The sequence below is a fragment of the Mustela erminea genome, chromosome 9, assembly GCF_009829155.1.
Source record: "Mustela erminea isolate mMusErm1 chromosome 9, mMusErm1.Pri, whole genome shotgun sequence".
Classification (NCBI taxonomy): Eukaryota; Metazoa; Chordata; class Mammalia; order Carnivora; family Mustelidae; genus Mustela; species Mustela erminea.
This window is the reverse complement of record NC_045622.1, coordinates 31,079,858-31,094,237: the sequence shown is the minus strand read 5'-3', so window position 1 is coordinate 31,094,237 and position 14,380 is coordinate 31,079,858. Positions and strand designations below refer to the sequence as shown.

Sequence of the window (14,380 nt, the reverse complement as noted above, 5' to 3'; positions counted from 1 at the left end):
TAAGTGGCTTTCCAGAAAATATTGTTTGATTAGGTGACATTTTAAAATGTTGTTTATATTAAGATAAGCATTGTGAATTTTGCACACTCACCCTGTCAAATCTCTGTAAGTCTACTCATCAGTAATAGCATTTAGAATTAGGAATAGGTCTTGTGAATAGATCATCCTCTGGATGATAAGGGAAGAAATGGCTTTCAGGATGTTGAGTGCCATTATCTTACTCTCCCATGCAATAAGAAGCAAGATTTTCAAAATTCTTTCCAAAAGATATTAGGATCTTCTGAAGAGAGACTCAATAGGTGAGTGTTATTTTCACATCTTCTTCAATATACCAAGGCAGTAAAAGAGGAAGCATTAGCACCTAGAGAGAAAACTTCACTGTCACAGATGTCTACATTAAATCATCAAAGCTCTCTGCTGAGTTAACACCTGTAGTTACAGATCTCAGCAGAAGAAAATTATACCTGTCTAGTCATATGCACAGATAATTGAGAAGTCATGATAGATAATATTTTGTGCTATGCATCTTTGACACATTTAACAATATCCCATTTATATAGTGATATAATTATTCTACATGCCTCCCCCTTGCTATCCAATCCAATCCAATAAAATACCATAGAGAGAATATTCATGTCTGAATTTTAACAAAAATAGTTTGGTTGCATTTAGAGTATAATTTTACAAATTATATCATTGTAAGGATTATTATATCTTAGTGATTTCTGTGACTGAAAATTGTTACCTTATGCATCTCCAAATGATTCAAAGCAGTAAGACTTAATATTAGAGGAAATTTTTGCTGTTAGAAGATTTGATATTTTTTGAGAAATGATTCTGGAACTCTCAATTACATCAAACATCAGATTATATCAGATCAAATTATACCAAATTATATTAGATTAAATGATCATAATTAATTGGAAGATTTATAGGAAAAACTACATTCTTTCTATTTAAGATTACCATGTTCTGGTTCTTAGAAATCTTCCTAACTTGGTATCATCCTCTTCCCCTATACCCACATCACCCACATCCTTGTAAACCAACACACCCATGCACGTGCATTCATGTCCATGCATGCACACACACACACATATACATGGCTCTTTTAAAATATATATATATTTTTTTATTTATTTGATGGAGAGATAGCACAAGTAGGCAGAGTGGCAGGCAGAGGGAGAGGGAGAAGCAGGCTCTCCACTGAGCAGGGAGCCCGATGTGGGGCTTGATCCTAGGACCCTGGAATTATGACCCAAGATGAAGGCAGCTGCTTAACTGACTGAGCCACCCAGGTGCCCCAATATGGCTTTTTAGTGTAGAGCCTTGTACTTCCTCAATTCTTCTTTAGACCATGTTGCACTGGGCTAGTAGTCATTTCTAAATCTGCCTGCTGCAGTCTGTCCTAGCAAACTTCCTGAAAGTATAGACTGAGACATCCCTCATGAACTAGACTCTGGAGGTAGGAGCACAATTTTTCTCTAATTTTTAATTTTCTGATTTTCAGATGTCTGTTTGGGAACTCCAGTATAAATGACCTAGTCTCATTCTGGAAATGTAAGGGAATAAGACACAGCATCTAGCTCCAACAGGGAAATGAAATAACAATGTTAACTGCTCTTCGAGAGAGCTATAGATAGCAAACACTGCTTGCTGATGCTTCTTTGCAGGTAAAGTACTGAGACCTCAGGAAGGAAGGACAGGGTGCCTTTAGTCTTAAAAGGACTCATTGCGTAGAAAACAGACCCAGAGCATATTATCTTTTTTACCATTCATTGATTGAGCAAATACTGAGTTACCAACCATCAAGCATCATTCATGGAGCTTGCATTCTAACTGGAGAGGAGATTATAGAATTATCAATAGTAACAAGAGAATACCAGATACAAACACCATATAGACTTAAAACAGGTGAGTATGATAGTTTCCTGGGCAACTCTTTTACAGCATGTGGTCAGGAAGATCTAACCTTTAACAAAGCTTAGGAAATTTAAGATGAACTAGGTGAAATTTAAGATGAATTTAACTAAGCACTAGAAGTGCATAGCCATGTGAAGATCAAGAGGAAAACATCTTGGGGTGCCTGGGTGGCTTATTTGGTTAAGCATCTGCCTTCAACTCATCTGCCTTCATCCCAGGACCCTAGGATCACATTGGCCTCTCTGCTCAGCAGGGAGCCTGCTTCTCCCTCCTCTGTCTGCCACTCTGCCTACCTGTGCTCTCTCACTCTCTCTGTCAATTAAATACAATCTTAAAAAAAAAAAGAAAAGAAAGAAAGAAAGAAAAATCTCAGGACAAAGCCCTGATAGTCCTGAGGTAGGGAAGTTTGGCATGTTTGAGGAGGTGAAAGGAGGTCAGTGTGATTGGAGTATAGTCGGTGAGCAGAGGCAGGTACAGAAGCGGAGATACTGACTGGTACCTGATTATGCATAGTGTAAAGGCTAGAATTAGAGACCAGTTGAAGGGTTGTTTTCAAGAAAATAAGGCAGTCATGACATGATCATCAGAACCTATTTCAAACTGCCTCCTGGCTGCTCTGTATAGAATGGTTTGTAAAGAGACAAAATAGGAAGCCTAGAGGATTTAGAAAGCTAGCAAGCCATTTAGTGAGTGACACCAGAAATTATTTTAGCTTTCACTCTGGTTGTGATGGAGATGGTGAGAAAGGATAACTTGCCCATTGTATTGCCAAGGTAATTGGATGTTGAAGATTAAAGGTGACTTGACTGGTGATTTGATGAGCAGCCTCAGTTGATGCCTTTTTAGTGTAGACTCAAATATTTTAAAATAGATCTCATATAAAACTCTGAAATTCCGGCTTCTTTTAAGAAACTATAGTATCTGGTTGCATTGAGTCTGAATTCTCATATGAGTGTTGGCTTCTTACTTTAGGAGGTGGATATAGACTCTGATTTGCAAAGCTTTCCTCTGTCCTCAAAATCTACCTGACAATGAGGCTATTGTTGGTTGCCATCTATCATCAATTTATCTATCATTTTTCTTGTACCATGCCCACTTAGTTTACTTAATATACTATGTAGGCCTTTAATTTTGGGGTCTGAAAAGAAAGTAGGAAAAAAAAGGCTTTAGGGTACCTATGAATTTCTATACAGGTGTAAACATGGTCTGTTTGCCAGGATACTATTAAATAGTAGTATTCTTTAAAACGAATTTTTGCTGTTTTAAGCCAAGTTAATTACCCTTGGGGATATTTCCTGAAAACACAAGAAGGGTTTTTGGTGTGCTGTTATTGTTTGATTTCTTGATCTGGTTACACCAGTATATTCAGTTTGTGAAAAATGCTCTTATGCGTACTTACATGTGTATTTTATGTATATCATACTCTTAGCACTAAAAACTAATACAGTTTTTTTAAGAATAATTTAAGTATAAATGTACTTGAGTTGAGTGTTGTGGGTTTTATAAATTGCTTTTTGCTCTTTCAGCCAAGCCAAAGCCATGTACTCTTGTAAAGCAGAACACAGCCACGAGCTTTCCTTTCCACAGGGGGCGATATTTTCCAATGGTAAGTATACCGATTCCCTTCACTTTAGTTCACTATCATGGATTGGGAAGATAAGGAATAGTGCAGGGAAAAAAAGTGAAAATAGAAGCCAGCAGACTCAGAATCTAGCCCAGGCTGCCTCTCATAACCTGTACAAGTGAGTGCATCAAATTTCTCTGCAGCTCCATTTCTTCTTGTGTATTCTAGAGAGGCAGAGGGAAGAAGTGATGGGGAAAATGGGAAAGATAGAAGGATGGGAAGGATTGGGGAGGAGGAGAGATTGGTTAATGAATGCAAAGGACATTTCCAGTCTTAAAGAGGTGGTGACATTGTTTTGACAACTTGAGTATATACATGCAATCTAATGTGGATTTTTACCTATTTATGTATATACTTATTCGAGGCTAATCTTGATTGAATGACATTTACTTTTTTTAAAAATTTTTTATCAGTGTACCCATCAGTGGAACCAGGATGGTTGAAAGCAACTTATGAAGGCAAAACAGGACTAGTTCCAGAAAATTATGTTGTCTTCCTCTAATACTGTTTAGTGGATGGCAGTATCTTCATGGTATCCATGGTAACAATAATAAGTGCTATGATTTTATCTGACACAGATATGGCAATCAGCCCACTAAATGAAAAGTAAATTTCTATCAGTTTGTACACCGGCAGACTATGTAGCCCCCTATAAATGGAAAAGAAAAAAAAATGCTTAAATTGCTTACTATGCTGTTTTTTTTTTTAAATCTTGACTTTTTTTATTTTAAAATCTTTCTCCACGTGTTTTTTTCTAATAAGTAACTCTGCAAATTATCTCTTCCATGACAATTGTAGAATCTCAAATACTGTGTTAAGTACTATATCCCAGAATTTTGGAAACTAGAAATTTGCTATAAGGATTTTTAGATATGTCCTTTACTGCCTGGCATTCTCTGAGGTACCTTGAAATCATTACTTAAAAATGTAATTTAAATTGTTCATTTATTATTTTTTCTTAAGAATTTACCTCTTTTATGTATGATTGTTTTGCTGGTCCTAAACATTTCAAGGAATAAGGGTTTTTTTAACATAAGTTTATTTTTATTTGTTTACCGAGTAGATGATATTCAAAAAGAATAATGTATATGATGTCTATAAATGAAACCCAGTTAAGTCATACACTGATTTCAATATAAACACTCCATTCAGCATTCCAGACACCTTCTATGGGCATAGCAGGGATTAGCAGACTATTTCTGTCAAGGTCTTATAGTAAATATTTGGGAGTTTTGCAGACCTTGAAGGTCTTCCCCACAATGTTCAACCCTGCTATTGTAGCAGAAAGCACCATAGACAATGAGTAAGCAAATGAACCTGTCTTAGTGCCAATACAACTTTACTTATGGACCCTAAAATTTGAAAATCAAAATTCTTATGTGTCCTGCATGTCATCCTTCTTAACTTCTTAAAATCCATTTAAAAATAGAAATATTTTAGCTGATGAGCCATACAAAACTGATGGCAAGCCAGATTTGACTCACGGGTCATGGTTTGCTGACACCTGGTTAAGAGGCTTTGTAAAGCTATCTTTATAATTTGGGGATTTTATGAAATTTTATTACATTAACATATAAATAAAAACACATAACATATAATTTTACTACATTAACATGATAAGTCATGCACATATCATCTACTAGGGGCATTATAGTGGCATCACAAAATATAACTACAATAATAGGAAAACAGTGTAAAAAGTGCAGTTTTAAGGCATGCAGCCTGAATTCTACTGGTAACACTGTAAAGTGTCAACGTATTTTATTGTTATCTCATTTTAATTTTGGCTTTTGAGAAATTCTTGTACAAATGATAAAGATGTTTTTTAAAGACACTAGTCGAGAAGCTATGCCTTTTAATTCTATCCTTGATTACAATAGAAACCAAACATAAAGATACAGGATTCTTAAATTATGTTGAGCCACAGAATTTAAAATTATTTTATCATCTTTGGCAGGAATAAAAGCTGTACATGATTTTCTTTTATGACTTCAATTTATAGCATTTATTAAGAATTTACTGAATTTATAGAACATAGTAATAGGTATTTACTACCCATTTAAATATAACACCAATATCTGGTCATGCATCAAACATTATTTCTATTATTTCTATTTTAATTATTCTAAAATATTATTTCTATAAATATCTCCGTATTTCTATAAATATCTCCATATTATATCTATAAATATCTCCATGTGGCCTTTTTTCTCAAGATTCCAAAAAGCTGGTTACTCACCATAGCCTGCCACAGCACTGGTTCACTGGGCCATGATATTTTACTTGTTACTTCGGAGTTCTCCACTGTACAGACACTCAGGTATTGACTGCATAAAACTCTTTTTATGTGATAATATAATCTGTAGTATCAATTTCTTCTACTTTAAATGAATGTTTCTAGAGTTAACAGGTTAAATTATATGTGCACACATATATATACAACCATGCCTTGGAGCATTGATGCTTTTAAAAATTAAAAATGGAATACTAGATTAGAACCTAAAAATAATAACAGTAGGCAGAATCACAAGCAGAAATAAGTTTCAGTGCATTGAAATAAAGGAATGAAAAATATTTAATGTTGTAAAAATTAGTAATATAATGAAAAAAATCTGATAAATGTTTATTTTTTACCTCCTGTGTTGATCTTTGTATACTTATAATCAGGTGTTGCTAGAGCTTTTTGGTCTCTAGATCCTTGGTGGTCCTTACTAGTAATAATAGCATTGCTGACACCCTAACTACCCTCTGCTGGAACAGAAGGTAGTTTTTCCGATGTACCAATCCCTTAGTTTCTATGACACTCTCAGTTTAAACACCCTTGCCATCATCTGGCATCCTACTAGATTAAAACTTCTTAATGGCAAATTGATTTTCTTTCAAAGACCAACTTGACTCCAAAGAAAGATTCAGAATTCTACTTCACTTGCTGCTGTATAGAGAAATCTCAGCCTTTATTTTAGTTTAACACAGACCAGAGTGTTCCTTCCTCTGAGTTGTCTGAGAGCTAATTCCACTGATGATCAGTAAGGAACTAAAAAGGTTTTGCTGTATAAGACGTGGATGAGAAGCCCAGCTCTTCTTTCTCATAGTGAGGCATTTATTGTGGCATTTCTTACTATGGTCCCTTTTTTGAAATAGAAGTATGAGTGTTTGTTCAAATTGTACTTTTTGCAGTTTATGGGTATGGTCCTTTTTCCTTCCTAATGATTACATTTATAAGTTATGGCCATATACTGCAGACAGACTAAAGCTGCTTTTCCTTAAAAATAAGTTTCCTACAGATGAGGCGTTTATGAGCATTGAGAAAATCAAGACATGTGCTCTAAATTACATAGAATATTAATTACACAAGAAGGTAATGGCAGTCATTAAAACAGGATCACATTAAAAATTGTAACTGCATTTCAATAATGAAACCTTGGCTTTTCAGAAACAGTATGAAGATATATGTTAGAATTACCACATCCACACTTTCAGAATGCACAATGTGGACATGCTAAACACTACTTATGTTACAATCAGTATGAGGAAGAGATTGAAATCTAAGTTAATCATTTTGGGTCTATATGAAAATATCTCCAAGTACAAAACATTTATGTATTTAACAGGTGACTTTTTTTGTTATGCCATAACTCTATCAAGCTCATGGAAACTGTCAGTTAACTGAAAACTTTTCTTATATTATGTGTAAATGTATGAAAAGTAAAATAATCTTTGTATTCCTGTGAAGTCTATGAAGTATGAAGAAATGCCCTTCCTTCTTGTTGGATTTGAGTGGTTTTTGTACTCATCTTGGTTCTCTGCTTTGTAATGTAGACGAGTGCAACCAAGTTTCTCAACAGTGGCTTCTTGGCTAGCTCTTTTAGGGATGGTGGAGGGAAAAAAATGTACTTTATAATCTCAAATTATGCAAGTTCCCAAGTAGGAAAAATAAAGATACATCATAACTTTTATTATTCTTACTATATGATGATTGGTTTTACATATTGCAGCATGCCTTTTAAAAATCCACCAGGTTGAAAAAACAAAATCATCTAGGTTGTAAGGGAAAAAAAAGTCTTGCACCATAATCCTGCGATGATAACTTCATTCACCTCATTACTCCCAGTTTCATTCTTCAGGTCTGTGCCTGTTTCTGATATTAGAAAGTGTATCATTCCTATGGATTCTGGTGTAGAAGAGCCCTTCAGAGCCTTCTTTAAAACAACTATATTTGTAGTATACCCCTCAATTATATATTCAGGATGCCTTAATTAGCATTTAGAGCTCCAATTTGAATTCTGCTTTATTGACTTATAAGTCAATAAGACCATTGACAGTCAGATTTTGTTCTTTGTAACAAGACCTTTGTAATTTGCAGCTGTTACTATATATGACTTAATAACATCACTGAGTAGGACCCCCAAATCATATCTTCTGGTAAAGAAAAGAAAGACTTTACTGTTGTCCAGAAGTTATTTTGCACTTGAGTAAAGGTTTCCCATTATGGAAAAAATTGCTATTTACTTTTGGTTTCTATCTTTTTTGGTTACCTTTCAAAATTAAAAAAAAAAAAAAATTTACAAATAGTCTATGTCCCAGCTGTCTCCTGTTGAGCTACAGACTTACTGCCAGGTATTTATCAACTAGACTGAGTGGATACATTCACTGTATCCATGTATTGTCCCCCAAATCTCCCTGCAAATGTGCAAGTTCTACTTGATAGTAATCTTTGATGAACTCTGGCTTTAAGTTACATGTACTTTTAAAAGATCAGATCAATAAATAAGATTTTTTCATTTTTTATGGCAGCTGCATCCACTGTTTTAAGTCAGGAATTTCAAATAAGAATGTTGATGGCACTTGCAGTGAGCCATTGGCAGAAAACTGATCTGAATGTTCTACATGAATGTTTAGAAGCTGTCATTAGGGAACCCAGTAGGTCATCACTTCCCTCCCTGGCCCTCAAGAGAGATGCCAGGTTCAGAGGTTGAACATTTCTTAGTGTTTTGGGGAGAAATAGAGTGTGTGCTTACTGAGGAGTCCCAAAAGGCAGGGATCATTTATAGTTATTATAAGCATTAATAACCATCATCCAATATGTTCGTGTATAGGCCCATGTTGGGAATTTAAGTGGGAGGAAAAGGTGCGGACACCACCTAATTACGTGACCACTTTCTCCCCTTCGTACCATCGGCCATCTCTCAGCAGTGTTTCCTTTGGTCTTTACCCTTCCGGGGTTGCGAGAAGCCTAACTTTGCCTTAAATCCATTCAGTCTCTTAGATTAAAAGTGTGTATTGTTTTCTACATGGCACCATGTTAGAAGTTTTGTATATGGCTTTGCATCTTCATTTACCTTTTTACAGAGAATGCTAACTATACATGATTGATGCTTAAAGTCTGAGATATCACCACATTGAGGGCTGTGACTTCAGGAAGAGCTAAAACCTTTACAAATAAATAGGGAATTTGGCAGGGAAGATGACGTTTTTAAGAAATTTAGAATCCTATTTATATACTGTTAAAATTTGAAGTATTATAGTTTATATTAAAATTGAATATTCATATATATATTTCAGTACTAGGAATTTTTGTGTAACCACTAACATGACAGATTAATAAATATGATGAAAATGATTGTCAGTAAATTATCATATTGAATTGTTTGCGGTGTTTCTGTATTTGTCTGCATTTTGTGTATATATCACACATATGTACAAAAATATGTGAATAACCTCGTTATTCCTAATTTCAGTTGCCACAGTATCTTTGATGTATGTTGACACTGTATTTTAAATTACTTAAAAAATAAACTATGTAAGCACATTTTAATTTAGTCTTTGTTCTTCAAAGGCCACTGTGTTGGAGGATAACTGTCTTGGATTCATATGGAGAAAAAACAAAGTTTCAAGTACTATGAATGGTCATTTCGAGTGTGGCTGAGTGGAAAATCATAGAATTAATAACATTTTCCTGATAATTGGACCTTTCCTGAGAAATCAGCATTATGACAGATCAGGAAAATATTAGTGTTGGCACCTATTAATGATGCAGGTGTCTGAGAGAGATGTAAATAAGCCACAAACAGAATATCAAATATAACAGGTACCCAGGCTAACCTGAAAATATGATTGCAAGAATTTACAAATGTGTTATGGAAGAAGTATCAGCATGAAAAATACATTCTTAGATTTTTACTAGTTTTGTGACCCTTTTGATCACTATTTGACTTCTACTAAAATTTTGTTTTCCTGATCAGAAAATAGAATCATGTATTTTGTGCTAAGTGGTTTGTTGGAGAGCAGTAATCACCTTGCAGAAACTAAGCCTGATATATTAATAATAGGGCCACTGAATATACAACCTGATTTGCTCAACTGGATTGTAACTTTCCTCAGTATTAGAAGAAGCAATAAATTCATGACACAAGACTTTTGAGATAAGAAGACTAATATGAATAAATTCCAGTATGAGTAAGCAGAAAAGGACTGATAGGATAAGTATTAGAAATCATCATGCTTCAGCTACTGTTTGAGAATGTTGGGTTGGAAGGAATCAACCTAGGATGGAATCCCTTATAATAATTGATATTTTAGAAATAATAAAAACTAGCTCCCAATAACCAAAACTAAAATGGTTTGAGCAAAAAATAAGTAATGTATCAGATGATTAGATTATGACCCAAATTATAAAATATCCATGAATCTATACTGATAGAAAAGACAATAAATTTCATTTATATAAACACATGTAAAATAGGGAAGAGACAGATATTCTTTAGAGAAGAATTCCAAATAATTGGAATTTTATTATTCTTTGCTGTAGGTCATAGAAGTTAACTTTACCCTATTTGAGGAATTGTCTGTTATACTTAGTGATTAATTTCAAAAAATACAGTATAGAAAGCTATTGTAACTTGACAGAGAAGTCTGTCAGATACTATCCTAACCAAGCGATAAAAGTTAGCATCATCAGTAATACCATGTGGTTTTCTTGTAATCCATAATATGATGTGACGAGAAAAGCCTATCACCTCTGTGCTTTTCTTTTCCCAAACCTGTATCTCCAGTTTAATCATAAGAAAAACACCAGACACATGTGGATGGGGGCTATTCTATATGATAGATACTAAGTCAGGACTTCTCCAGACTGTCAAGTTCATGAAAAATAAGAGACTGTCACAGATAAAAGGAGAATTGAGAGACCAGACACCTGAATGAAATGGGAATCCCTGGATTAGATCCTGGAAAGAAAGAAGACACCAAAGGAAAAACTGATGATATCCAAATAAAGTATAAAGTTTAGTTGATAATGAAAAAAAAAATGAAAATGGTAACAAAATTAGCCACAAGATTGTGACATGAACTGGGACTACCTTATCTCCTTTTTGAAATTTAAGTTGCTTTTATTCAAGACTTATACTTTCATATTTTTTTCCACTAAATTGGGATCTGTGAACAGGACATATAACTAGTCATTAAAGTTCTCAAGGAATACACCTGAGCTTAGTATACACCAGGCTTGGCCCCTTTCACTAAATGAATAAATTCACTAGCAAAGGAACAATTGCTGTAAACTGTTTCAGGATTTAGATAATGCAGTTGTAGTCTTGGTCTGTTTTCCGTGTCTTCCTTTTTTTTTTTTCTTATATATAGAAGAAAGCCATTTTTTTATGAACATTTTTACATTTTGTTTTTGTCACCCAGTTACCTCATCCCCAACCCCCTCCATTTTGTAACCTTGATTGGTTCCTGGAGTCCAGGGTCTCTCATGGGTTGTCTCCAACTCTGATTTCTTCCCAGTTTTCCCTCCCTTCCCCTTTGGTCCTCCATGCTATTATGTTCCACATATGATAATTGTCTTTGTTTGACTTATTTCACTTAGCATAATCTCCTCCAGTTCCATATATGTTGATGTAAATCATGGGTAGTCATCCTTCCTTGATGGTTGAGGAATATTCCATTGTATATATGTACCAAATCTTCTTTATCCATTCATCTATTGAAGGGCATCTCAACTCCTTCCACAATCTGGCTATTGAGGACATTACTGCTGTGAACATTAGGGTGCATGTGCCCCTTCTTTTCATTATTTCTATATCTTGGGGTAAATACCTAGTAATAAAATTGCTGGGTTGTAGGATACCTCTATTTTTGACGTCTTGAGGAAAGTCCATATTGTTTCCCAGATTGGCTGTACCAGATTTCATTCCCACCAAAAATGTAAGAGGGTTACCCTTTCTCCACATCAACACCAACACTTATTGTTCCTGTCTTGTTAATTTTCATTATTCTAACTGGTCTAAGATAGCTATTGTGGTTTTGATTTCCAACTGATGGCTGGTGATGTTGGGACATTTTTTCATGTGTCTACTACCCATTTGTATTTCTTCTTTGGAGAAGTGACTATTCATGTTTTCTCCCCATTTATTGACTGGATTATGTGTTTTTTGGTTGTTAAATTTGAGAAGTTCCTTATAGCTTTTGGAAACCAGCCCTTTGTCTGTAATGTCATTTGCAAATATCTTTTTATACTTATAAGTCTTAACACTTATCATCAAGTATTCTAAAAAGAGAACTCAAGAAACAGCTTTCCATTGTAGGGAGTGTTCAAATGGATTTGGATGACTGACCATTTGTCAGAATTTTATGGAGAAAATAGAAAAATTCAATGAGTGTTTGAACCAGTCTCAAAAGGCAATTATTGTGTACCAAGACTTGTGCAAGTCATTGGAAATCTTGAGTAAATTAGATATTATCCTTTCAAAAGGACCATGGTTTATGGGTAACAGGTAAGTAAAAGTCAATAAGAAGTTATATGATGAAATGTTAAAAGTGTAAGTGCAGAGATGGCTCCTATTATGAACCCAGAAAATCACAGAAGCGATGACAAAGAAGATAGGTTGGATATAGAGAAAGACAAGTGTGAATTAATTGTAATTTGGTGGAGTATGTTATCATCCAACCATGTTTTGGCTGAGGTAAGAAGCTAAAAGGAGTGGAGCTCCCTGCAGTAGACTGGGATTCCACATTGCACAGAGGAAGAGGCAAATAGAGGAGTTGGAGACAGGGGAGGAATAAAGTGGGTGATAGGGGAGGGCTGGGATAAGCTCTATTTCTTTGTTTGTTTGTTTGTTTTTATATATCCTTTTTTTTTTTCAGTATTCCAAAATTTATTGTGTACCACACCCAGTGCTCCATGCAATATGTGTCCTCCTTAATACCCACCACCAGGCTCACCAAACCCCCCACACACTCCCCTCAAACACACTCAGTTTGTTTCTGAGTCCACAGTCTCTCATGGTTCACCTCCCCCTCTGATTTCCCCCAACTCTCTTCTCCTCTCCATCTCTCCATGTTATTTCTTATGTTCCACAAGTAAGTGAAACCATCTTATAATTGACTCTCCGGGCTTGACTTCTTTCACTCAGCATAATCTCCTTTTGTCTCATCCATGTTGATAGAAAAGTTGGGTATTCATCCTTTCTGATGGAGGCATAATATTCCATTGTATATATGGACCATATCTTCTTTATCCATTCGTCAGTTGAAGGACATCTTGGTTCTTTCCACAGTTTGACGACTGTGGCCATTGCTGCAATGAACATTGGGGTGCAGGTCTGTTCACTACATCTGTATCTTTGGGGTAAATACCCAGCAGTGTAATTTCAGAGTCCTAAGGAAGCTCTATTTTTAATTTCTTAAGGAATCTCCACACTGTTTTCCAAATTGGCTACACCAGCTTGCTTTCCCATCAATAGCATAAGAGGGTTCCCCTTTCTCCACATCCTCTCCAACCCTTGTTGTTTACTTTCTTATTAATTTTGACCATTTCAGCTGGTTCAAGGTGGTATCTCAATGTGGTTTTGATTTTAATCTCCCTGATGTCTAATGATGATGAACACTTTTTCGTGTGTCTGTTAGCGATATGTATGTCTTCATTGGAGAAGTGTCTTTATGTCTAATGCCCATTTTTTGATGTGCTTATCTGTTTTGTGTGTGTTGAGGAGTTTAAGGAGTTTTTTATAGATCAGCCCTTTGTCTGTAGTGTCATTTGCAAGTATCTTCTCCCATTCTGTGGGTTGCCTCTTTGTTTTGTTGACTGTCTCCTTTACTGTGCAGAAGCTTTTGATCTTGATGAAGTCCCAAAAGTCATTTTTGCTTTTGTTTCCTTTGCCTTTGGAGACATGTCTTGAAAGAACTTACTGTGGCCAATGTAAAGAGGTTACTGCCTATGTTCTCCTCTAGGGTTTTGATAGATTCCTGCCTCATGTTGAGGTCTTTTATCCATTTCGAGTTTATGTTTGTGTATGGTGTAAGAGAATGGCCGAGTTTCATTCTTCTACACATAGCTGTCTGATTTTCCCAGCACCATTTATTGAAGAGACTGTCTTTTTTCCACTGTATATTTTTTCCTGTTTTATGTCTTCATCCTTTCAACTAATATAATGCCAAGCACTGTTTTAGTTTCTCAGCTTTTAAAAAAGAATTACACATGGTCTTTGTTTTAAGGAGTTCATATTTCAATGAAGGAGACAGACATGAATGAAGGTAAGTGTGGTAGAGGCACAAAGTGTGAGAAGAACACACAATAACCCTAAAACTTAGAGGGGAAAGTAAGGCAGAGATGATCAGAGGAGGTTTTATATGCAGAAAGAAATATCCTAAGTAAATCCTAAAGGATAGAACATCACAGAATGAAGTTTCTGATGGATTAGATCTAGTTCTAAGAGGCTGCAAAATTGGGTGCTTGCACGGGTTCATTGATGTGATTGCAGTAGTACAGAATGAGGTTAAAAAAAAAAAAGTCTAAAAAACAGAATTGATTGCATGAAGACCAATCTGAGGAGG

General features: G+C 35.2%; 1 protein-coding gene across 3 annotated transcripts in view; it reads left to right on the top strand.

The window, feature by feature from the left end:
- The window catches only part of ARHGAP42 (Rho GTPase activating protein 42), a 293,252-nt gene that overhangs the window by 264,215 nt on the left and 14,657 nt on the right, over positions 1-14,380 (top strand). Inside the window, exons 23-24 of one of the 3 annotated variants that reach the window (XR_004289597.1) lie at positions 3,450-3,529; positions 3,961-5,867. Coding sequence is in view for 1 of the 3 variants with exons in the window: in XM_032360563.1 (XP_032216454.1) it covers positions 3,450-3,529; positions 3,961-4,049 (169 nt within the window). In the remaining 2 variants the exon portion in view is untranslated. Of the gene's footprint in view, positions 1-1,510; positions 1,674-3,449; positions 3,530-3,960; positions 7,565-14,380 lie in introns of those variants that run through there. The other 2 variants (XR_004289598.1, XM_032360563.1) reach the window with 2 other exon arrangements.